The sequence below is a fragment of the Protopterus annectens genome, chromosome 2.part1 (genome assembly GCF_019279795.1).
Source record: "Protopterus annectens isolate FY-2018-M chromosome 2.part1, PAN1.0, whole genome shotgun sequence".
NCBI lineage: Eukaryota > Metazoa > Chordata > Ceratodontiformes > Protopteridae > Protopterus > Protopterus annectens.
The window spans coordinates 480,790,045-480,817,295 of NC_056729.1; the positions used below are offsets into that span (position 1 = coordinate 480,790,045).

The 27,251-nt window shown below is 38.0% G+C and overlaps 1 protein-coding gene across 6 annotated transcripts in view; it reads left to right on the forward strand.

Annotated features, from left to right (window-relative positions):
- Nucleotides 1–27,251, forward strand: part of INPP4B (inositol polyphosphate-4-phosphatase type II B) — a 4,727,932-nt gene that overhangs the window by 3,669,887 nt on the left and 1,030,794 nt on the right. For all 6 annotated transcript variants that reach the window (XM_044062266.1, XM_044062271.1, XM_044062267.1 and 3 more), the window contains 2 exons: nucleotides 4,502–4,674; nucleotides 5,824–5,947. In XM_044062266.1, coding sequence (XP_043918201.1) covers nucleotides 4,502–4,674; nucleotides 5,824–5,947 — 297 coding nt within the window. The remainder of the gene's footprint in view (nucleotides 1–4,501; nucleotides 4,675–5,823; nucleotides 5,948–27,251) is intronic.

The following is a 27,251-nucleotide window of genomic DNA, read 5'->3' on the forward strand; positions in this document are numbered from 1 at the left end:
AAACTTGCTTCAAACAGAGGAAATGATATACTACAACAAATGAAAACTAGGTCAGTCAGAATATAGTCAGAGGGCTGAGTCGTAACAACTAAAAGAAAAAGACATGTAAAGATAATAGGTAAAACCATTAATAAGTATTGTGTTGTTTATTACCTACATTTCCCCTTGATTACTGCCATTTAGCTTTCACATATTTGAAACTGTTGCTGTGTAAAGAGCTAAAAAACAAACACACATGCGTACACACACACACACACTTACTTACTTTTCCATAGCTTTCAACTATCACTAATTTTACTGAATGTCCCTAATTTTTCCTCATGTTTTTTGCCTAGTCTCTCGTAACATTTTTGATCCTCTGGTAAATCACTAAGGAATGCAGTCAGTCATGAATGCCAGACATTAGTTTCTTACATCTCCTTTCCTCATAAAGTGCATGTTGATGCAAAACCTGTTTCCCTAATAACTTTTTAAGAGACTCAGAGTGACATTTAAGAATTGTCCTAATTTTGGCCTTTGCTCCCCCACTCCCCTCCCACATTATTTTACCTTTGCCCGAGATTCTTCAGCCAGGACATTGAGAGCTTTGACACTTCCTGTTACTATGACTGAATGTGCTTGAGTAGCTGCATCCTCTGGTATCATAACTCGTGCTTTACTGTTGAATCACACCAGAAATGTCCATTTCCTTGGTAACAGCTAACTAAGTGCAAGGCAAAGGCAGATGCCTTGTCTACCATGACTTGAGAGTCTTTCTCATTTTGAATAGTGTTCTAAGTAGTCACTTTGTGTGCTTGCTTTGTCATGCACAATAGATGTTTCTTTTATTTTATTTTGAATTTTGGTGAAATAATACTCTGTGTGTGTGTGTGTGTGTGTGTGTGTGTGTGTGTGTGTGTGTGTGTGTGTGTGTGTGTGTGTGTGTGTATATATATATATATATATATATATATATATATATATATATATATATGGGTCTGCTTCTAAATCGTGTAATTCCAGAATCCCATAGACAAATATACCAAGATGACAATCACGAAACTTAAAATATACTGAACCGTGTAAGTTGCTCCAGGGCTAGTGAACACTTGCCCAACACAACAGTAAAACACACCACACTACCTAAAACTGGTGTTCCTATTACCTGATCAAACATTTAGGTTAGCGAATACCTAAATGTTGAACTGGTAATAGTGAAAGCAAAAAAAACGCGAATGGATGATTTAATTCAGGGAAAGAATTCCCTTGGCCGTTATGCCAATTTTGCTCCTTTCCCCACTGTGGAGCGATCTTGGAGTTGGTATATTAGTTAGGGGGTGTGTGGGGATCACAACCTCCCACATTGGGGAGAGTGGGGGGTGTGAAGCCCCCCATTCATTTTGGTTTAATTTTTTTTTTTTTTTGTGGCTAAGGGAATTCATTCCCTATGTTAAATCGTCCGTTCACTGTTTTAATTTTTCGATATTACCAGTTCGATGTTTAGGTATTCGCTAACCTAAATGTTTGATCAGGTAATATAGACCCTAAAACCCACCTAGGTGGGGGGGCTGCATCCTTCACATCCCCCCATAACTATATATGTGTATATATATATATATATATATATATATATATATATATATATATATATATATACAACTTCGGGATAGACTACAGTGGAGAAAGGGCAAAATTCCCCATGTTGGGCAAGTGTTTACTTGCCCTGGGAAAACATATTTGGTTCTGGATTTTATGTTTTGCAATTGTAGTCTCAGTATATTCATCTTCAGGATTCTGGAATTACGGGATTTAGCAATAGACTCACATATATATATATATATATATATTCACACACACACACACACACACACACACACACACACACACACACACACACACACACACACACGTATGGTCGACACACATTAGTTAATAATGCAGATCACTGATAGATGTGCAAGATCAACAGTCTCCATGATAGGGGAATATGCCCTTTCCCCAGGGGTTGTGCAATCTCAGAGTTAGTATATACAATTAGTAGCTGGTGTAGGGATGCATGCTTAGTCTCAGAGCATGCTCTGTAGTATGTCGAAGTTTGGCTGTCAGTGTGTCAGCAGTAGACATGTGTGCATATTGACTAGTAATATTATATATATATATATATATATATATATATATTCATATATATATATATATATATATATATATATATATATATATTATAACATGTATTGTATAGAACATATATGTAGATTTATATAGATAGATATAGAGTATAGATATCGGCAACTACATCATCCCCCTTTTTCCCGTGTGTGTGTGTGTGTGTGTTTGTGTGTGTGTGTGTGTAAGTATATATATATATACATATATATATATATATATATATATATATATATATATATATATATATATATGAGTGAGGGAAAAAGTGTTGTTTGTCACATAACATTTTGTTGATTTTTGAAGCCATGTGTATCTATAAAGACATTCTTGTACTGTTCGCAGTTCAGTTTGTTGGATGCTTTTTGGTCCTCTTTGAGATCATTTGTCTCACAGTAAATGGAAGAAATTATTCTTTTTTCTGTTGTCTGAGCTTATCTTGCCATAGAGTTAATATATTTAGAGATCAGGCCTATGGGAGCACGTTCAGGTTGCTGGAGGATGTAGCCACCTGTGACGAGAGGAGGTACTGCCAGCTATGCCAGGAGTAGTGGAATGTTTTAAAGATTTATTTGTCATTTATACATCAGACTGATTTGTATGAATGCTTATGTTGAAAAATGTATTGATAAAGCTGCTTGTGTTAAAAATGTATCAACAGTGTTCTGTGCTGGGCAGCAAAGAAGTGTGCATGCATTCATGTAACTGTTTAAATGTATATATTGAAAAGAGGATACTGGAAGAGAAGAGGTTAATCTCAATCCAACTGACTTTGAGAAATAGTAAGAAAATTAAATTACTGCACTTAGGCCATAAATATATTATCTCACAGTTTTGAATGCAGCCAGAGACAAAATGGCTGTACTAGGAAGCTTCCTGCATTGTCATTGCGGTGAACTAATTTGCTACTCTGAAAGGGTGGAGGTTTGAAATTGTTTTATGACTTACAAGAGCTGCAGCAGATCTTAGCAAGGCTCTGTGTGTATATTATTGATGCCTGTGTGATCCTCACAGCCTCTAGCAATGGGAACCACAAGTCAAATGACCAGATGTATGTGATGTCATTCTGTACAGAAATAATGTTTTAATATTAGGTGAGTCAGAAGTCTCAGCAGCAGCCTCTGTCTTGGAACCTAACATAGAAGGATCCCTTACGTACTTCATCTTGCCTTGCTCCAGTAAGTGAACCAGGGAATAGTAACTCTTTAGATTAGTCAGGGAAATATAGTGAGAATCGCTAACAATTGCTTTTCTGTAACTGTGTGAATCTTTTCAGCTGTGTTATTTGTAATATTTCCTGTGAATGAAACTCTGATGTTTACTGTAAATAGATATTTCATATTTTCATGTTAGTTTATTATTTATTATTAAATGTATTTCAACTTTTTTTGTGGCTAGTCCTTTTAGAAAATATTTAAGCTTTGACAGTATTTGCATATATTTATTTGGTAATAACTCTGGCCACTCGTGAAAGCCTTATTGTTGGACAAACTACCATGTGTATTAGTATTAACTGTACACAGCATAATTGGATGCCCTTTTAAGAGCCTTGTAGTAACTGTTGATAGAATGGGTAATCTGTGCCAGCCTTTTCAAGGTGTGTGTGTGTGTGTGTGTGTGTGTGTGTGTGTGTGTGTGTGTGTGTGTGTGTGTGTGTGTGTGAAAATTAAATCTTAAAGAGTGTGTGTTTCATCTACTTGGAGCAGGGACACAAAGCACTGTTTTGACAGAAAGAGTGGTGGAGGACTTGGCTTGGGCACTCAACTGAGGACTTAACTCTGCAGTTGTGCCAGTGGGGAGCCTTACTGGGGACCTGGGGAGAGGCAAAGAGAGTAACCCAGACCCCAGGCTGCATGTGTTCACTGTGTGCTCTTAAGGGAAACTGTGCTTGATGCATAGATGTCTACATCTGGAAAAACTGAAGGTATCCATTTGTATTCCAAGTGAACGTCCCTCTGCAGTATCAGTGGTGAGGATTCAGGCTCCTTAATTACTGGCCCAGAGTGGGGTTATCACACCACAAGTCCTCCACAAAAAGTTACCTAATGAGGTTTGTGCTGTGTTTTGAACTGTCAGCTTGTGTTTCTGTTTTTTGTGTAGTTCAGATGTTTCAATTACACATTTCTAAGTGTTGATTAAACAAGACTAATTTAATTATAAATCTGTTGTGAGAAAAGGAATGGAATGACTACAGAAGAAATTCTATCACAAATATTATTTCAGGTGTCATTTCACTGACTGCTTTTTATTGGTAATGTTATTGTTTATAGAAATGTTAGTTTTTTTTGTTTGTTTGTTTTCTAGGATATTTTCATTTTAAGAGGAATGTCACTGACTCGTGTTTGCTTTCTTTTTAAAGGTGACTGGCATGAACAGCTGTATCCATTGGTGGTAACACTAAAGGAATGTATTGAAGAAGTGGTAGAAAGGGCAAAAAAATCAATGACGTTCGTTCTTCTTCAGGAAGCTGCATGTGGATTGCCTCAGGGTGTGGTGCTGAATCAGAGAAGGGACATGGTCTTTAGCCAAGCAGTAGGTGGTTTACCTGCTATGATTTCCTTTCTCAGTACTTAAGAATGTCTGTGAGCATAAAACTGATTCACAGTAAAGAGCCTATGTGCAGCTTTTTAAATTAGTCTTAATTGTTTTAGTAAAACATTAGAGTAGACATTTAGATTCACTTATACTGCATTTTTGATTGTACACAAATAAGTGGTGCCTATAAGGTGTATTAACGTTGTAAAAAGTTTGATGCAGCTTATATTGTGGAAAGGTATGTGTGTCTGAATTTCTGTGTGGGTGTGGATGTGTTTCTTTCCTCACGCTTGTGTGTGTGTGTGTGTGTGTGTGTGTGTGTGTGTGTGTGTGTGTGTGTGTGTGTACATCCATATTCACAGTTTCTGCATTTACATGCTGTCATCTAAGTCTTAGACTTAAATGTTTCCCCTTCCTAATAAATTTAGACTTGTATGTTTCTTTTTGCAAGTTGTTTCTCTAGCTGTTGTTTTCTTATTTAATTATGGATGTTTTTTCTCTCCATTCTTAGTGGCCATCAAGTCCCCTCCTTTCAGTCTTGAGTCCATTCATCCTCCCTTCTGCTACTGGGATGTCCCCAGCAAAGAGAGGCTATATGGAGAGACCATCATATTACAGGTAGCCACAGAGGTAGTTTGAACCCTTGCTCCATGTGCTGAAGAAGATAATGAAGTCATTAGTAATTAACCATACACCTTCACCTGATAGCTGATTTAAGTACCTGCATCACCTAAAAGGTCACCTGTGTCCTTTCTTTGCGTGTGAAGTTTTCAACACACACACACACACACACAGTACAAAGGCATAGCATCACTGTTTAGAAAGCCAAGCCCTTGCCCCTGATCTGTGCTGCATAAATGGTGCCAACGAATCTCATCTCTGAGGCTGCAGAATGCAGCTGATGACAGGGACCACCATTTTCTCCCCCACTGGGCAAGCTTTCACCCTCCTCCATCACCCAAGACAGTACTCAGATTCAGGTCTTCTGGGTTATACAGGGCTTTTTCTCTTTATACCACAGAGTTGATGGAATTTTCTCAGTAGCTGACTTAAAAATATGCATTGTTATGTTGTTGACTTTAGCTGTTCGTTTAGAAGAAGATACGAATACTGATTCAGTCTTTTATCTCTTTTGTATCTTAACAGCTTGCGGGCTTAGTTTGTGGATTTATTATCAAACTATACACCAGCCTACAAGATCAGCTCTTCTTGCTCCAGCTACATACTGTTGGCATAGTTGCACAATATGAGGGACTTCTTAGCATGTACAGTAAGTATACCCGTTTCATGCACAGTGTAGCATGGGACCCTTTTAAGAAAATGCTTGTTTTAGTAGCATAACTAGCATAAAAACACCTTCTTTTTCTAATAGTTTACAATTTTTCTTTCCAAAGTACTTATCAATAGTTAACTGTCTGTAAATAAATGCACTAACATACAAAGATGTTGGTAGGTGACCCTACTCTTTCTGTACTATTTCCCAATCACTTCTTTAGTTTGTCCAAGTGAGATCTAGACCTGTTTTGGTGATTTTTGCAGCACCACTGCCTGTGACCACGTTTCAGGGTACTTTGGCCTACTAGAGGAAGATGTATCTTTTTTCAAGTCTTTTCTGACTCTGTTTACACCTCAGCCCCTACATTCTGTTCACCATTTTGATAACTCTGTGACAATAGTTGTCTAGTAGCTTATTTGCCTTCCAGCTGAATGGCAGCAGCTGTACTTTACTGATTGTGTGTACAACAAAAGGACTCTTTCAGCATTTCTGTAGTCCATTTCTCACATGATGCACTGATCATCTTGTATGTGTTTATCACAGCCCTTCCACACTGCATAACATGGTGATTATAACCCTAGTATTGTCTGATGTTATAATATCACATGACTTGATGGTTCTGCAGCATTTTTTTACATTTTAAGGCTGCTTTTACTAATGTTCTGTAGTGTTGCTGCTTTATGGTGCCACCAGCATCATAGTGGGGTTTAAGAAAAAGAATGTGCGGTAAAGAACAGTCTCACTGAAAATGTGGGCTATGGGGTTGATCTGTAACATATGCATAAATAGTGGTTGTTCCCAGCAGGGAAGTCTTATGAAAGGAAAACCCTGCATTATCATTTGAAGGTGCCAGTTCCAGCTGTAAAATTCCAAGTATAAAGGTCTTTGAAGACTTTTTATCAATATCATAGTTAGGAAGCCCTGCCATATTTCATCATTACAGCCACATTGTTTGAATTAATTCTTTAGCACATAATGTTAAATTAGTGTATTATTGTATTAAATTTCTTGGCCACATAGATTGCACTATATACACATAGTCAGAAACACACGCACACACGTGCAACCTTTTCATGACATCAGCAATCAAATTATTATTAAAAAATGTTTAATCTCAATTTATTCTTTTGCACATGGTATTCTTAAACAATTTAGCTTGAAGTTTTTCTTTACTTGACAAATTCTCAGTCAAGCCACTAGAAGGCTAAAAAACTCTATTGATATAACATCAAACTGTGTCTGAGGTATCAGTATATTTAAAAAAGTGCTGCTTGACATTTTATTTTTTTCTGAGTCAGGTTTCTGTTCGGTTACTTCAATTTGGGTAATATTTAAGGTCTTTTTAGTATAACACACTTTGGAACAGGTCCCACTTAATGGCATACCTCTCAGTTTCTTAATGCAAGAAATCTGGACAAAGCTTAAAGTAATGGAGGGACAAAAGCCTAAAATGGTACAGATTTTAAATATTGCTTTTATAAACTTAGAAAGATGCTAGAACAATAGGATTTGTGTGAGCATGTATTTTCTAAAGGAAATGAAGTCTGAAACACAAATATATGTCATTATTTGTTCATTATTTAGTGACTTCAATACTCTGTGATTTGCCAGAAAACCACAGATTTTATGAGGAACGGACCAAATATCTGAGGCAAAAATCTATACAGTTGAGAGCTATGCTTAATGGCATTTATTTACGCTTCAGCAAAGATGCAAATCAGTAAACTGGATGGAATTATGTGTAATGCTTCCAAGTAATCCTGTTAAGGGAATGTTGAAGAACACACATGAAGTATAAAACAGTCATTTAAAAAATAAGAGTTTTTTTTGTTAAATGTTTATTAATGGGGTTAAAATATTATTACCAAACTGGAGAAAAAAATAGGGAAGTTATGGTTGATGGCAGACTTGAATTTAAGCAGCAATGTTAATATGTTATATAAAAGGTTAAAATATGCTTAAACATGAGCTGTAGTAAGAGTTGTTTCTTTTCTGTGCTTTTAATTTATCCAAGTGCTTGGGTTTCTACTGCCTTTTGTCATGACTCACTTGTAACATGGCTTGCCACTGTTTTGTAGTCACTGCTATGTGGTTAACAATGTCAGATGTATGATATACACTTGTAAGTCTTCCGTAATCCACAAATGTGAGATGATGTTATATGCTTTTTTGGTAAGTTATCCATGCCATAGTTCAGTTCAACCCATTTTATTGCTTAAATATTAACATACAATTTCTGAATATGTGAAGGAACATGCTGGAATAGTTTTTGATGCACATGTTTAAACTGGAATCAACATTTGGTGTGAAAAGAGGACCTGTGATAGCTTCACAAGTGGTAATAGTGTGGAGCAACCTCTCTGACTGCATTGAAATGAATACATTCTTTCTGGATTTGTGATACAGAGGGAAGACCCCCTAATGGTGACTGAGAAGAACTGAGTTTGAATACCGGCTTTGGTGCTGAAAGTGGATTGAGGGAGGGTGAGAGTGAGCAGCTTGCATCATCTTAGCTATCCTGGGGGGAGTACGGGGTGATTTTCCAATTGGTTAATTTGTTCCCTTGTACTCAAAGGCTCGCTGGTCACAAAGGTTGCTGTCTAGGATGATGTAAGCATAGCTGTGCCAAGCCAGTGAAGGCAACCCTTATGAATGTGTGGGATGATGTAGGAGGCCCATGTGGTGATATGGATGCCCCTATCAGCCACTAGGGATAGGGACCCACGCAGAAAAAGCCCTGATGGCAGCCAGAGTGATGGCCCCAGTTTTCCTTTCTCACCTCATAGGAACCAAAAGGGTCAGGATCTGTTCTTATCCTGTGAGAAATGAATGGGCCAATGGATTACAAAGAGGGTCTGAGTAAGTAGGGACCCAAAAAATGAACAACTTCTTTCAAACATTTAAGAGCTACTTAAATGTATACATGCTAGATGGAAAATCAAAAATGTAATCTGTAAAATATAGAACTGTTAAAGGCCAATGGGCAGTTTGATCTCAGAGGCTCGTTCTAGTGACAGGTGACCATTTCAGGATATGCTTTCATGCAGGCAGCAGTCAGTATCTCGAATATATAGCAGAAGACAGAAATAGCAATGTCTGACAAATGACAGCATTTTGTTAAGGATATAAAGATATAATCTTATTTCAACTTGCATTAAAAAATTAGACCTAATACATATAATTTCTGGAAGTCTTGTGTCAGGTTTTAAATGGTAACTGACAAAAAGATTCCAGAAACTACCCTTGTCATGCCAGTGCTGTCAGAACACTGCTCATTTTAGGGTGCAGTAGCAACAGTCAGAATACTGTTGTCAACCGGGTGGTATAAAACGGCATGTTGAAGTCTTCCGAAGTTTTATCTCTGAAAATTACTAAATTCTAACTTCAAAAGGAGATTTTTCCCATTATTAAAGATTAAAAGAAGCTATCTGAGAATGACATCACTTTTGCAGTAATGCATCAAAGTGGAGATGAGTTGCTGATGCTGAATTACTGAAGTATGTATTTGTGGGCTGTATAAATATCATTCTTTGCCATTTCAACCAGTGGCATCTAAAGTTGTACACCTAGCATTGTGACAGCAATTGAGCATCACATTATCGTTAGATTCGCAGAGTTATTTGCATATGATATATTTGCACAAAAATGAATTAGTACTTTTTAAGGCACTTAACTGGGCATAAGATCTGAACCACTGAATATTTTGTCATACTCTATTCAGAGTGCATTTCCCAAGTCCAGACTAGCCAGAGCTAGATCACAGTCAGTATGGTTTAGTCTGCTAAAAAAAGATTGATTTTATTAAGCAGGTGTGTTTCTTTAATTCATTTGGTCCCACACATTTGTATTCCATGTCACTTGCATTGAGATACAGTCATTCTGTATATACTGAGACCAGAATTTGGAGTAGGGTTGACAACTTTTCATGTCAAAAATTCTGGACATGTACGTCATAACAAAATGCGTGTAATTTTGGTACACCTGTCCCCTCCCATGCAACCATTCAGTGCCCTGTTACCTGGCTATTTCTCTATTTCTTCACAGTTGCCATAAATACTGTCAAAACTCTCAGTGTGCATACTGTTTTCTGCTATACTTCTACAATGATTACAGATATTTGGATTTAATTTCAAACTTTTATTCCAAATTTTATAGCACAAACACTGATAGACATTTGCTAAACAAAGCAATGCAGTCTCACAATGAAAACAGACTTAGCATTAAAACTTTTCTGTCTTTGAAACTCACATTCACTGAATCAGCATTGAAACCCAAATTCAAAGAAAATGCATCGGGCCAGTGGCGGATTAAGTTTACCTTTGGGCTGTTTTCAAATCATAGGCCCCTTGCACACATTTTTAAGACCACGCAAAAGTTCTTTGATTCTCCTTCCTGACTGTAGTAAATTATAATATATAATAATCAAATTATATCCCTTGCATAATACAGCACCACTTGTTAGAGCGTGTTTTAAATGTATAGTTTTGAACATTTTTCCAGTAAGCAATGAAACAAAATATATGAACCAATAATGACAAAACTGCCCAAATGAGAACATTTCAACCATAAAAGCCACTCAAACTTCTGTCATTACAATCCACCAATATCAGTCAATATGCACAATCTCTGCAGAAGTAAAAGTCATCTGAATAATTCCACATTAAATAGATCTGTAACTAATGAAGAGGTTGCTGCTAGCAAACAACTTTATATTTCAGTGTTTCATCTACAAATTCAGGGCCTGCTTCCCCTAAAGAATAAATTGCCTATGTTACATTAAAAATAGTAAGCTGGTAATATTGCAATAAGGAATTGATGGCAAATTGAAAACAGGTTCATTAACTTCCTAAGAAATATTGAAGTCTACAGAAAAAACGCATAATGGTTTAGATAAAAGATAATCCCCCATCCTGGAGAAAATCTTGTTTAGCTACAGTCTGAAATTCAAGTCTGAGACACATAGTACTTGCATGATTTAATTTATTTCAAACAGAACAAAGCCAACAAAAGAATTAAGTACAACAACCTAGCAGGATTCAGCACAATACATATAATGCAATTCTTCTTTCATTTGATTTGTGTTTGTTTCCATAAACTGCCCCAAATACCAAGTGTCTTTGCCAGCTGTTGTCACAAAGTGAATCAAAAAAGCCTCTGCTAGAGATGAACATTTTTCAGTGCTGAGTATTTGCAGTACAGCACAGTTTCTGGTTCAGTAGTAGTGATGAAAGATAGCTTATTTTTGTGTGCTCTGCTTCCCTCCTAATGCAGGAAAGTATATATTTCTAGATGTTTTAATAAGCATCCAGAAAGGGAGATATCTAATGTAAACAATGTGCCAAATGAGATTAACACAATATTTCCTTCACCTTGAAAAACAAATAACAGACTGAAGGCAAATGTATGTATTAGCCATTTATACAGCTCCCTAAAGGCTAAAAATCTGTCTAATGATAAAGCTGCCTGCCAGGCAATTAGTTAGTTTTTAGCAGTTCACATAGGAATGAACAGAAATGACAGAAATTTGATATGGTACATAAATATGCTGAACTCTAGTTTAATGCAGTCTAGGCAATGACAGCATAATTGAAAAAAACTTAATACAGTAATACTATGCCCAGACACGGCTTCATATTTATGGCACAATGCTACCATGCCAAGTACTGAGCAATTCTGCACTTTTCAGCTTAACCTTCACCTGAAAAAAAAAAACAATAGTCATCTGTATAATGGATGTTAGCACAGGTATGAAGGGGTTAAGAGGTGAACCTCTGCCTTCAAGAGCTAAACCCAAGTTAAAAGTATATATATATATATATATATATATATATATATATATATATATATATATATATATATACACACACACACACACACACACAGAATGAGAATCACAGCACTTAAAGTGAACTAATAAGTCTGATATTTAACGATGACTTGCTGGTGTTTCTACCAACATATAAATTCTGTTAGACCACAGAAAGTCCAGAGCTGCGAAAATGGCTTCTTAGTATAGTGACACCATATTTCTCACCCCATTGTGTCAGATCTGGAACATCAGTTCTACTCAATATGAATATCAAGAAAGTGACATGAAGGGGAACAACCCGGGTGGCCACATAGAAAAGCACACAAATACAGACATGGTAACCACAGTATCTTATGTGTGCATGGGAATTAGTCTGCTGAATTAACAAGTTACACAGGTCAGTAAACTGGTCTGAGAATCCTTTTCAGCCATGCCCCAAGCTGAATATGCAGATACAAAAGAATGTTGACAGCTGTATTACATATAGTGCATTTACAACTGGTTTAACATGCACAGAAATAAACCTTATATCTAAAGTATAGAGCTATATAAGCAGCAGTATGCAATAACTGAATTATGTACATTTATGGAAAAATCTATTTACAGTGTCATATGATAGCATGGGAATCATAACTGAGTTATGTAGTCAGCTTTGCCACCTTGTACCACTTTATTAGTGGTGCTAACCCTATAATGCTGCTCCTTTCCTCAACCTTAACCCTACACCTTACCTTCATTAAATCTGTCTCACAACACTGCCACTACACAAAACACACATGGACACGCAAACAATACTATATCTTATCTCCTAACCTAACCCTGACGCTAACCCTAAAATGCACAGACTCGCACACAAATATATAACACCTATCCTTTACTCATTCCCGATCCTAACCCTACTTCACATACACATGCAGAAACACTCTCACCCCTCCTACCTCACTTACCTATCTCGAAATTACACAATATCAACATTTCCACTGGGTGGCTATCCACACCATTGACATTAAACCATACTCCTGTGTTTGTTGAAGAAACAGCATTCAACAAAAATATGCAGTGTCATGTGTATGTGGTACTCTAAGGTTAATAAGGCTGTCTTAAAGTCAGACACATGAATGTGAACAGTGATCATATGCTTCTGACATGATCCCTCTGAATACTGGTTTGGCAACCATCATCTTTATAGCGAGAGCGGTGTGCTTAAATTATCTGTCAGTATTCGATGCATCTAGATTTGATTAGTACAACAGCATCCTCAGGGTTGTCACACACGTACTTTTGGATACATTACATTTGTATGGCACCAGTTACTAATATTTGTCAGAAGTCTGTGACTATAACTGTCACCAGAAATCGATTCACCCGCAAAAAGAAACCCACCAATAATACTGAAATGCATAATCAAGTGCAACAAAAATATTCTACTTATTCACTTAATTAAAACATGATTAAAACAGCATCATAACTAAAAAAACAGTATCACAATTTAGTAGCCTTCTGTTTCAAAATACATTTAATATTCATGGAGTCCTTCAGACCTAGTATCTCTATTGCTTGCAACTTTAGCCGCCAACATAGCTACTTAATATCCAATGACAGTACTTTGAAATATTACTGTAGAGTTAGGAAGTCCACATTCTACTTCCTCTATATATGCAAATAGACTGTAGAACTAGTAGGTAAAACTGCAACATTTCATAAGTACCTGAACCATATTTGAAACATGTCCGTTCGTGGTCCGCTGCACAGTTTAAATGTCTTCAAGAATTTAAAAAAATGTACCCGTGAAGAAGACAAAGACATAAACAATCAGTCACACAGATGCAGAAGACTGTTTTTGCCTTCTGCGTGTATGTGCAAAGGGTGTTCTTAAAGAAGAACACCCTTAAAAAGTAATTTTTTTTAATTAAAAGAAAATGTATCTCCTGGCCTTTTTCTGGACAGTATGCTGTCCTTTCCTTTTTCTGAGCAGTGCCCCTTAATTCTGGACAGTCCAGAAAAATTCTGGATAGTTGGCAACCCTAATTTGGAGACAACAGCCAAAACACAGACATACTACACTGTAAGACAAGATTGTTAGGCATTGATTTAACGGGATAAAGAAGCATGCATAATCTGCACAGATGTTTACATTCCTACTGCCTATTAGCAGTGGCACACAACTTCTTGAGTAGCCCAGTCCTTGTAGCTGGCATAATTGTAAATGTAGAGGTGGTGAGTAGAAACTGGTACCAGTGCTGGTCAGTGAAAACACCGTGCTAGCATCTGTGCTCTGGGTTGTGAAATTTCTCCTATAGGATAACATGATGCACATCTAAATGTAATGAAGTGTGCCTAACAGGTCACAGCTTCATATAATCAAGGTAGCTATGCTGCTGGGGCATTTCCAGACTTAATATAGCCTTGGACTGTTATATTTTAAGCCTTCTTTGCATCAACATGCCTAACAGGTATCCTACATACATAGTACTTAAGCAGAATGATCTAGTACCTCATCCTGTGATCTCTTTTTTTTCTGACTGTCCTCTTCCTTGCAGATTATGCCTCTTCAAATTTGCAAGGTTGTGTTACCTGCAAAGTTCTGATTGCTGGCATGAGATGTTCATCATTTCCACAGCTGAAGTGGCCTCTAGGTTATACAGATTAACTGGCCAGCTTCAGAAAGTTGTGGCTTTCTCCCACACCTTCAGATTGACTGCTGAGAGGATAGCCCAAAGGAGGGAAAGCAGTCAGGGGGAAGATTTCTTGGGTACTTTCTTGCAGCCTTGAACAGAAGCAGCTCAGAGGCTTCACAGGAGCGGCAGTTGGCTAACAGATTCAGTTCTGGCAGATAATTCCCTGATGGTGAGCCCTTCACCATGGAATTGTTGTCCTTCGAAGAAATTACTATTTAAAATTAATTTCTGACTAAAAACAGTATCGCCACCATTATTTTTTAACAAAAGCAGAAGTTTCTGTCAGGGATCACTGCTTTTAACTATTGATGTTAGTAACTAACTGGGGATTATTTTTGGGAAAAAATGTCTACTGCTTATGTAAACTTTATATTTTTGACCAAGAATTTTAATTTGGGATGGGCAGGAATGTGTTTTATTCATGTAGTACTTCTCTTCACTTCCTGATAACCTACCTCTCGTTTTCTTTTTTTCTGATAGTGTGCTTAGAACTTTGAAATGAGTTCTGACAGTGATTTTGTGTGCTGCTTGTGCATTTACTTAGTGAAGGGACTGTGATAAGAAATATGAGTCTAAGTGTGCTGCTTGTGGAAACTCAGTGACAACTCACCATCCAACCGACTTGTTCTGGCAATGTTTACCAATTTTGGAATCTCCTCCTCGGCTAAAGCATAAATATTTACTCCAGTCTTGCTGTTCCTAGAAAGAAAAAAGTACTTATCAAGGGACCCCTGCCAGTGTTGTAGGCTCAATCTACACCTCAGCTGATAGTCGGTTTTCCCTCAGACCACTCACTTATCTCTTTCGCTTCCTCTGGTGTAGTGCTTTTGGTGACCATGAACTGGTTGTCAGTCACGTCTTCTTCAGCTTTTCCAGTGTGCAAGCTGGGTATGGGAGAACCATTGTCTCTAAGACAGGGAGGCACTTCAGGAGATTCCTTGCAGGTTAATGCAGGTAAGAGACTATTAGACTGGTCAGACATCCTTCCTTCAAGTTGGTTTTCTTCCACAGGGACTCCTGTAAAGGAAAAAAAAATACTCAAAAGTTTGATCATTGTTTACCACTATATGTCATAACTGTTAAGAAAGATGATTTTCTTACTTTAGCCAAGCTTGCATTACTTGCTATTTGTTTTCTTCTTGTACATATTCACAAAGCACAACACTCAGATTGTGAGAAAAATTTCAATTCTTACCCTCCTATGGAGGAATTTTCTTTTATCAGATCATAGCCAAGATAAATGTGATTTTTTTTATGGAACAAATAGACATTCCTCCTGAACTGAGAGGATATATGTTACAAATGAATATACCTCATTCATTACCCATCGCCCCATACTGCCTGCCCTAAAGGTTATGTTGAATGCTGTCTGTAATCATCCTGATACTCAACCGTCAGTCCATAAAAAGACAGATAATGTGTAAAAAGTGCCTTAGACTAATACATTTTTTCTCTTACCTTCAATCAGATCCTGCATCCATATCTACTGCTTTGCCTGCTGGTAATACATTGATCCAGAATACTGATCCTTCTCCTAGTGACAAAGAAGGCAAAAGTGTTGGACCACTTAGGTAAGAGAACGCTTTCATTTTTCACTTTAGCTGTGGAAGTTTATGCTTTCTTATATGGACAGTCTGAGGGCATTTTCTGGCAAATGTATTTATTTGCATTTGTTTTCTGCGGTAGAACACTGATCTGCAAGGATCTTTTTCAGATTCATCCCGGGAGCTGTATCTAGTTAAGTAACTGGCTCAGAGATATGCAGTTAGGCAGTGGGGGCTGAGTGAATCAAACATTGTACCACTGGACCACAGGAAGCAGCTCATTAGCATCGCCTTAATTCCTACAGAAGTTATCTCTTTTCTGAATCCTGTTGTTTCTACCTTGCCCTGGTATGCAAACATGCTTTGAAGAGAGTCTGTGATTGTGCAGATACTGTGCCTAGGGCAACTGCTACTGCAGCAGTGTTGAGAAGGTATGCCTGGGTATGTAACCAAAAGTTTGCTGGTGACGTAAAGTTACCAATAGAAATGTTAGATTCTAATTTAGGCAAGATTTGTCATGTCCCCCAGTACAAACCTGTTAGGCCTTCCTCTTTCTCTAAAAAGCGAAATAAGCAAAACCGGTTATATTCTGGCAAACAATGAACTAAAAAGAGGTGACCAGAGGGAAATAATAAGAAACAAGGGTCCTTGCAGAAAAGGGACAGACCAACAGCCAATATCTCCCCAGACCTGTCCCAGAACAGGTTCTCAACATCTGCCTTTGGCAAAAGATGGCACTGGAAAGAAAAACACATTTCAGGGTAATTCCTCCCCACCTTCTGAACCAAACAGAATATTTATCTAAAGTTATTCAGTCTTTACAGTCATTAGGAGTCATAGAACCAGTGTCTGTAAGACAAGAGGGCAAAGGCTTCTATTCCAGAATGTTTCTGGTACCAAAGAAGGATGCCTGTTGGAGACTAGTACTAAGTCTTTCATTTCTAAACCTGCATGTGAAAGTACCGAAATTTAAAATATTGACCCTGCAAAACCTGTTGCCCCTCATTCCTTCCATCAGTTTCATGGTAACACTAGACCTAAAAGATCCTTATTTTACACATTACTATAGCCTGTAGCTTCAAGAAATTGCTGAGGTTCTTTGTATCTGTGTCATATTGTTTGGATTGCCAACATTTCCAAGGGTGTTAACAAAATGTCTAGACCCATTCATATCTCATTGTATTCACATATTTCCTTATTTAGATGACTTACTTACCTCGGATGAATCTTTATCCAGATATCAAGATTCATTAACCTGGATTGCGTCTGACTATTCTGGGCCACATAGTCTTAGTGTTATGAAATCCTCCTTGAATCCTTCTCACAGGACTGTATTTCTCACCTGCCTTCTAGAGATTTCTTCAAAAGGCCTTTCTGACACAAGAGAAAGTGGATTTTTATTGTTAATTTTCCTGACCTTCTTCAATCAGTCTCACACTTCTGCAAGACAATTTCTCAGGATCCTGGGATTTATGGCTTCTATGATTTTCATGATTCCTCTAGCCATCTTACACATGAGAAAGATGCAATGGTTTCTCAAAAAAAAAAAAAAAAAAACACATGGACCTAACATTTGCATTCTCTGGAACATCAAATTCTAGTTCTGGGCTTTCTAAATAGAGAACTGCATTGGCGAAGAGAAAAAAGTTCAGCTGAACCCAAGTCTCTCCTTCTCTCCTCAGATGCCACACTGATTTCTCACTTTATATCACGCTATCGAAAGATGAAAATAGTGAACGCTATTTCATCGAACCTAAAATATCTAAACCACATAATATCGAACATTCAGAACAGCTAATTTTTTCTTGGGAAAAAATTTGCTATTCCGAAACACATACAACAACACTAGCATACCTGAAAAACATCAATCCACATGAATCCACACACATATACTTATAATCCTACAATTAACCCTACACTAAACTGTACATACACTACTATCTATCCACTTACCTTAACCCAAACCCTAACCCTAAGATCCGTCACTATCGCACACTCACCTAACCCGTGCCCTAACCCTAATTCACCTAACCCGCACCCTAACCCTAACTCACCTAACCCGCGCCCTTACCCTAACTCACCTAACCCGCGCCCTAACCATAATGACCACACAGTCGCACACTTACCTGAACCCGACCCGTAACTTTCCACCACAGCGCCAAAAATAGCGAAGCCACAGAACCAGCCAACTGAATTCTTTCCCTAGGAAAGAATTTGGTGTGCTGCAGCTTCGCTATTTTTAGCGTTCGCTCAAAATGGGTCAATATTGGAACATTCGAAGTTTTAAAACTTCGATGTTCTGATATAGACCCAATTTCTCACCATAGACACTTCAGATTTTGCTTGGGAGCAGTTTCCATGTGGTAAAGGTTCAAGGTCTGTAGAGTCCTTTAGACAGACACATGTATATAAATGTGATGTTGACTGTGATCTATGCCTTGAGATCACTTCACCTATGGCCTCCTAGATATGTAGAAGTGATTACGGACAATAGGTTCATAGGTGATTGCTAGGCTAATGGCACAAGAGCCTTTACAAGCCTAGCCGATAATACCAAGGATATGACATATTATACCATAATTTCCCAGATATGGGATGGAGTAATATCAAGGTAGTGGGTCTTTGGGTGTTGGAATCCTGAGCTCATTTTACAGATTGCTTCTGCCCGTAAGGGACATGGACAGTACCCCATGAGTGAACTTATGGTTCCCTATCCATTTATCAAAATTCTTTTTGAAGAGAGTAAGGGATAGGCTATGTTTTAAGAAAATGGGAAGTTTATTCCATAGATGAGGTAGCCTTTGGGATACGAATCTGTGTCTCCAGCAAGTTCTGTTAGAGTCACAAATAAGGTTCAGGTCCATGGAACGCATAAACTTTGTATAATTTTTCTTGCGAATGCGTAGCATTTTCATCAGGGCTGTATCAGAGAATGCCTTGCAGGCCAGTATGTTTTTAGTGAGAAACCTCTGGGGTCACTGAAGTTGGTGTAAATGTCTGGTTAGGTACATACAGAAGTGAACATTGTAATCAGTTATGAGCCTGATGAGGGCCAAGTACAATGGCACTATGACTTCCTTTGATCTTGATGCCATGCCTTTACTTATAAGTTAAGCCACACAGAAGGATTTCCTCACTACTGTAGCTACCTGGTGGTCAAAGTTTAGGATACTCTTTATCTGTGTTCCTAGGTCCCTCACCACTGGCTCTGCTTTTAGGTGTGTGTTATCAATATTATAATTTGCAGGAATATCTGATATACTGAAGGGTATGGTTATACATTTGTTAGCATTTAGTCTCAGACCATGGTTTTGGCACCAGTCGACTGTCATTTTCAGGCCTGTTTGTGGGATGTTGGCTTCATTTGGGGATTCAGTGTTTGCTCCCAGCTTACAATACCACAGTCATATGGTACAAAAACAAGCAGGGAGGTACAAGATTGTACCCCTTGTACAGGCTGGCTATGATGGCTTGGAAGGTAACTATTCCAAATTCATTAACATGCCAAGCATCTAACATTCAGTCAGAGCAAAGTATAGTGGCAGACAAGCTGAGCAGGACCAAGCAAACCCCTACAAATGGAAAATGAACAAGGGGGGTCTTCTAGGAACTGTTCTAGTTGTGGGGATCATACAATTAAATAAATTCTGCACTGGGGCTCCATGCAAGCAAGTCTTGAAAACAGATGCATTTTCAGTCCCATAGACAGGAATATTCCTTTTTATGCTTTTCCACCCTTTCTGCTGATATCTAGGGCAATTTTGAAGATTCAGACGTACTCCCCAAAAATCACTGTGGTGATTCTGTTTTGAGCCAGGAAACACTGGTTCTCCTTCTTATGGAATTAACTAAGGGCAATTACTAGAAGTTTCATATGAGACTGGATTGACTCACATAAGGCAGGGAAAGTTTGATACACCCCAGTCTCAATCACCTTAAACCTACTACCTGGATGATTCAATTCTGATACCTATAAGCACTTATTTCATGAGGACATGCAGCAACTACTAAAGGAGGCAAGAAAGCCTGGTATTGGAAGATCCTATACTAACAAGCTGAAGAAATTTCCTAATTGGTACATAGCCAAAAGCTGGGGGCTCATCAGGGTTTCTGTACCACTGGTGCTTAAATATTTGTGTAGGTTGCTATCCTCTGGCCTCTCTTACTCCTCTATAAAGGTTAATTTTACAGTCATTTCAGCATGTCTGTCCATGGATCCTCCTCTTTAAAAAGGAGTGTTACACCTGAGACCTCCTCATAAACAGGTTGTCCTCATTGAGATCTCAACTTTGTGCTAGAAAAGTTGACTATGTCAGGTTGATTAAAGGTTCTTGACTTGGAAAACTCTACATATCAGTTCTCTGACATCTGCAAGAAGAGCATCTGAATTGCAGGCTCTCATGATGAGTGAACCTTAAATCAAATTCCACAGAGGTAGGGTCACATTAACTCATTCCCTCCGGTACAGCTCTTTTGAGTGTGTGCCTTTAACTCCCAGTGGGCGTGGCTTAAGCCTTTAAACTAATGAATTTATCACCTTACAGTTCTATAAAATACTCATTGAGAGAAGTCAAATATCAATACAGTTGTGTTTGCCATCATGTATGCTTCAAGACAAAATATCCTGGTACCTTGTAAGTAAATTGGTTTTGGAATTATTAATGCAAATATGAACAATCAATATTTGACGCCTAGAAGAGCAGTAGAATGAGTTAAGAATAAACCCTTCTTTCAAGCCCAGCGTGGTTTCAGAGTTTACTTTGAATCAAGCCAAGAATCTTTCAGTTTTTACCTAGAATGTAAAAACCAGGGAGAAAAGATTCTGCATACTCTGAGCATGCACCAGCAATCTTCTTATTTCTTAAGATAGGACAAAAAAAGAGACATCCTGTGTCTAAACAGACAATTTCTAGTTGGTTGTCCTCAGTTACTGCCTACTATTCCCAATATAGCAAATCCATCCCAGGCAGTATTAAGACTCATTCTACTGGAGCATTTTCTTCATCGATGGCATACTGGAAAGGGGTGGACTCTATAAACATTCTAGAGGCAGCTGCATGGTTCTCCGTACATACTTTTACAAAGCATTACAAACTGGATTCTTTTTTAAGGTCCACGTCAAGCTTTGCTAGGACCATTTTCCAGGGACTCCTGGATCCATATCCCTCCTCCTCCTAGGTTGGAAAGGCTTTGATAATCATATAGCTAAAAGGCTACTTGCAGCAGTGGGAATGATGAATGCAGTACAGTTGTGTAAATTGCAGTTATCCATAATAGTAGATGTTCAAATTCCTCTGACTCACACAGGACAGGGAAAGTTTGGCACACCCCAATCTCAATCAACTTAAACTTACTGCCTAGATGAGTCAATTCTGATACCTTTAGGAACGTATTTCATGAGGACATGTAGCAACTACTAAAGGAGACAAGAAAAGCTGCTACTAGAAGATCCTATATTGGCAAGCTGAAGCAATTTCCTAACTGGTTGTCATCTGTAGCTCTGCAAAAATTTGTATCACCATGATGTTGAAAGCTGTTACTTGAAGTCTGATTGCAATTATTTTATCATTTTTGAGTTGTAACTGTGCACTGATTTTGACACATTTTTATTAATTGTAAGGGCTACTCGATTTCTTCAGAAAGATTCTTAAGAGATTTGATGATTATCTGATGTAAAATGACCCATTTCAGTCTTTTATAGTTTACTAATTCCCAACGTATCAATGTTTATTCGTAACATATTGTTGTTAACCAACTACATTCTCATCAGTCAGAAGTATGAAGTATCCCAGCTTGTACTTAAACTTTTCACCCTCACCCCATTCAGAGGATTGCCTGGAGAATGGCTCCACTCAGCGTACTTGGACTTAACAGCTTTCCTGAAAACTGCTAGGTTTTAAAAAGTGGTGAGCACACCAAACTAGGTTGCTAAAGATGAGTCCCCCCTGCTCCCACAAATCCGTTCATTATTTTTTTCCCAGTAACTTGTGATAGCATCACTCCCATACTTATTTTGGAAATAACTTGCCCCAAACTTATTGCCGTACAAAATTTGTAAGTACTACCATACTGGTGCATGGGCATTAGGCTGAATCTGCAACCCCCTAGTCTTTTTTCCCAGTCTGTACATTATTAGCTAGCTAAATTGAAATGAGTACTCCACCCAAACTCTCACACTCTAGCTTTAAAAAGATAAAGATTTAAACACACACACACACACACACACACACACACACACACACACACACACACACACACACACACACACACAGACAAAATGCTGCTACAGACCTGAGCTTACAGCCATTATAGATTTTTTTTCTGCTTTGTGATCTGACCCACATGGTGCAACCTGCTCAGTTCACCCTCTCTGAGCTCAGCCTCACTTAGCTCCCCTACCCTACCCCTTACCATATCCCCATTCCCACACACCCCACATACTCCAAACTTATACCCTAAGCTCAACAAGCCCCAACTACAGCTCACCTCCCCTTCCTGATATTTCCAAACTATCATATCATCACACTCACTATTGTGACACTCCCCCCTCCCATAAGCACCCTCCCATAAGCACCACTAAAACTCAACGCAGTTATCAAACCACACTAACTCTTATAACTCCACCCACTCCTTCCATTTATGGTCCTACCTGCTCAACATAACCAATCTCTCTCCACCCAACAGCCTCCTCTCTTACCCTATCGACCACTGTCAAAAATTATATTCATCTTTACCTCCTCTGCCATTCTGCCACTTCTGTCACACCTGTCCTCCTATTATACTATATTACTTCCCAAAGATTATCCCCCTACCCTCACTATTCTATCTACATACCTACATATCACACAAAACTTTAATATTGCACCCTATATATATTCAACTACACAAACCATCTCTTACTCAGAATCAAACAAGTCCTCTACCCAGCCCACCCACTAAAAACTAGACCTAAATATATAACTCCCTGCTATAAAATCTCTTCCAAAACAGTGATCATCAACACAGTACTCCTCTCTGGAGATATCCATCCATATTCTGACCCATTCTCTCCTTCCTTACCCATCACTCTCTCCCCCCTCCCATCCACCCCACACCGTATCTCTACACCTAAAAGCTTAACTATATACCCTATGAACTTACACAGCACTCTTAACAGAGTTCCACGCATGGCTTGCCCAGTACATCCCAGACATAATAACTCTAACTAAAAGAAGGCTCAAACCACACAACTGTGACAGTGAAATTACACCCCCAGGGTACAGTATCTTCCACCTAAATAGGCCCTGCAAAAAAGGTGGAGCAGTAGCTGTACTTTATAATGACCATCTCAACTTGTCCCCTCTAACTGCCACACATACTAGCTTTTACCCAGCTGAACTCCTCATGGTCAACTGCAACCTTAACAATCACACAAAACTAACAATTGCAGCTATCTATATCCCCCAAGGTAACAATATTCCCATAGTAGAAAATATTCTGTCCTGGATAACTAACTCCATACAAATGAAACCGTAATACTAGGTGACGTCAACTTCAAATGGCAAACCCATACTGCTAATAACCCTGACCATTCTGTCTACACAGCTTCACATAACTCATTACAACCTCTACCCACACTAGTAAACTGACCAACTCCAGCTCCATTATAGACCCCACAACACTACCCAACTCTGTAAGTGACCATTCTTCTGTTTGTTTTCAAAGATATTCTCTACAAAACTGTAAAATTGACAAATACAGACACTGTCATTCTCTCACTAACTTTGACTCCGTAATGTTTAATGACAGACTCTTCGTAACTAACTGGTAATTCCTCCTACATCTACCCCTTGATGATGCAACAAATAAATTCAACATCATATTCCTTGACATCCTTAACTCCCTTGCACCCCTAATGAAAATTAGAATAAAATCTCACCATACACCATGGCTATCAAAATCCACCTGCACAGTAATGCTCAAATGAGACAATGCCTGGAAAAACTGGTTAAAATCAAAATCCCAGCTACACCTTCAGAACTACAAAGAACTCCATAACTTAACCGTAAACAGGTCATAGTGGACAAGAAAAAACTTTTACCAAAACCTTCAAACTACACATCACAGTCATCCAAAAAAGTTTTGGAACACAATAAATAAGATTCTACATCCTGGTAGCTCTAGCTCCCCAACCCTGCCCTAACAGATCTCCTCAGAAAATTGCTACCATTTTCAACACCCACTTCATTGACTCCATTAACAAAAAAATTCTCAAATATAATGTCATCAGCCTCTCCCCACCCCCCCAACCACATCTCAAAATACCACCTTCTCACTCAGACCTGTGCCCACATCCTACATAAAAAATCTTTTCAGCAAACTTAAACCATGCTGTCCCTCAGCCGACAACTTGCCACCCCATTTCCTAAAACTTACTGCCAACTCTATTGCATACCCTGTCTCCATCTTAATGAATTAATCTGTCAAAGAAGCTACTGTCCCCTATATCTAGAACCAATTCCACATCATTTCCATCCACAAAGAAGGCTACTCCACTGACCTATCTAATTATTGTCCCATAGCCATCCTGTCTTCCCTCTCCAAACTACTTGATTCACAAGCAACTTCTGGACTACCTTCGGCAAGAAAACTTGCTTACACCCACCCAATATGGCTTCCACCCTAACCACAGCACTACAATTGCCCTAGTCTCCTTCAGTGAAAACATCACACAAGCTAGAGACAACAACAGACTAGTTTCCTGCCTATTCCTGGACCTCTCCAAAGCATTTGATACAATTTCACACCCATAACTCCTTACTAAACCATCCAATCTCAGTATCTCTAACTCTGTCCTGAAATGGTTCTCATCTACTTCACCAAGAGACAACAGTCTTTCCAATGGCTCCACTGCTACTCACCCTTTCTCCCTGTTGACACAGGCATGGCCCAAGGCTCCATACTTTGGCCACTTCTCTTTAACATCTTTACTAACAGTCTTCATACTTCATGCCCAAACTCCTCTCTTATATAGTACCTGGGTGACTCTACTATCATCTCCATCTCTGACAATTTCTCTGACATATACACAAAATTCCTTCTACTCCTTTGAAAACTGGCTAACTGACAATCAGCTCATATTGAACACACAAAAAACTAAACTCCTCCTATTTCTACCAAAATCATTTCTCACCTAAAACCCTCCTTTAGCATCACATCTGTCAACAACACAACCATTGTTGTCGAAAATCACACCAAATTACTGCTACTACAAGGTGTGATAATTGATGATCAGCTTAAACTAGATCTGCACATTTTAAACTGCATAAAAAAACCCATCAGAAACTAGGATTTCTATATAGAAACAAAGAAATGCCTCACCAATGATGCTAGGTGCTCTCTTGCCCATGTCTGCCTCCTTCCCATCCTACTCTATGCCTCACTAATCATGTCAAACTTACAACCATCACTAAAGTCCAAGCTTGAACTTATCTACAGCAAAATTGCCAGGTTTGCTGCCACCCACCCCCTACAACTCTCACCACTGCCTTCCCCTACAAACTCTAAACTGGCTAGAATTTCCTCATCATTTCTTACTTCCCCAACTCTTTCTTACTCACTCCATTTTAAACAAACCATCCTCCTGCCCTGCCCTCCCCTCTTCTCCCTTTTTATCCTCATATTCCCCCGATCACTCCCTGCACAGTTCCAACTAGTCACAAAGAGAGACGTAGTCCAAAGCCAAAAAAGAGAGATTTATTAGACCACAAACAAAAACTGAATTGACCTAGGTTTCATCTTCACAATAAGACTTCTTCAGAATACTAAACCAAATCAAAGCCACACTTTATATATAATTACGAAAACACGCCCCCTGAACCAATTCAATTAATCAATCGTTTAAAACATTACTTTTCCTATTTTTTTATATATAAAAAACATATATGCTCAAAATAATTTTTTACATGTTATATATATATAAATAAATGTATATATATAAAAAATATATAAATGTGCAAAAACATATATACCTATATATTAAAAATGCAAAAAATTAAAAAACAAAATTAAAAAACAAAAATAAAAATAAACTGGTGTTAGAAATGTATTTATAAATATAATCAAGTCTAATCAGGACTTCCCCATAATATGTTTAAGCCTAAGTATAGGCTTTATAGAACTAGATCATATTTGATTTGTTGTAACACACAAAACCTAAACTCATGTGTGGAATTGCTAGCAACATGCCTAGCTAAAGCATTCGTGGATTTTAGATGCTTAATGTCCAAAAGGTGTTCTTTAACTCTCTCTCTAAAAGATCTACAAGTTTTCCCTATGTAAAATGCCAAACATTGTTGTCATTTTGCCATATAAACCACATTCTTGGAAAAACAATCAAAATGACCTAAAATGTAAATGTTGTAATTATTAAAATTAAACTTATGACCCGTAGGCAATATAAAAGAACAAACTGAACATCTCCCACACTTAAAATTACCTAAAACTCTGTTAGTGGCCAAAGCCTTAGAAAGAGAGCACCTTTCAAAAGTATCCTTAAATGCACAATCTTTCCTAAAAACAAAAGCGGGACATGAACCCCACTTGATTCCAATATTTTTGTCAAGTTGTAGAATACCCCAATTCTTCCTAATCATATTAATTAACCACTCTGAATCCCCATTATATGTAGAAATAAACATAAATGGGGACCTGACCACTCGATCCTCACCATTAGATATACTTGTATGCTGGACTATATTATTGAAATTAAGAATAGGTTGATAAATACCAGTATCCCTTTTGTATTTAATTTCATTAAATAATTCCATACATAAATCTTTAGAATACCCTCTATTTAAAAACAATTTTATCATCTAATTTAATTCATCCACAAATTCTTGATTGTCACTAACCATCCGGGCTGCTCTGACCATTTGGCCTTTGACAATGCCTCGTTTTTGATGGTTAGGATGCCAACTATTTATTGCAAGTATGAATTAGAGAAAGTGGCTTTCCTATAAATGTTAGATCTAATACTCATAGAAGCCCTATCAATAGTCAATCTGACATCCAAATAAGTTATGGAGTCAGCGTCATACTCATGTGTGAATTTTAAAAACTCCACAGTACTGTTGATATAATTAATAAATTCCTTTAAAACATCAATTTCACCTTCCCAGACGATAAAAATATCGTCCAGGTAACGCGTGTAAGCTTTGATATTTCCGTAATAAACACTGGTAAAAAGAAAATGTTGCTCCCAATAAGCCATGATGTAATTGGCATAA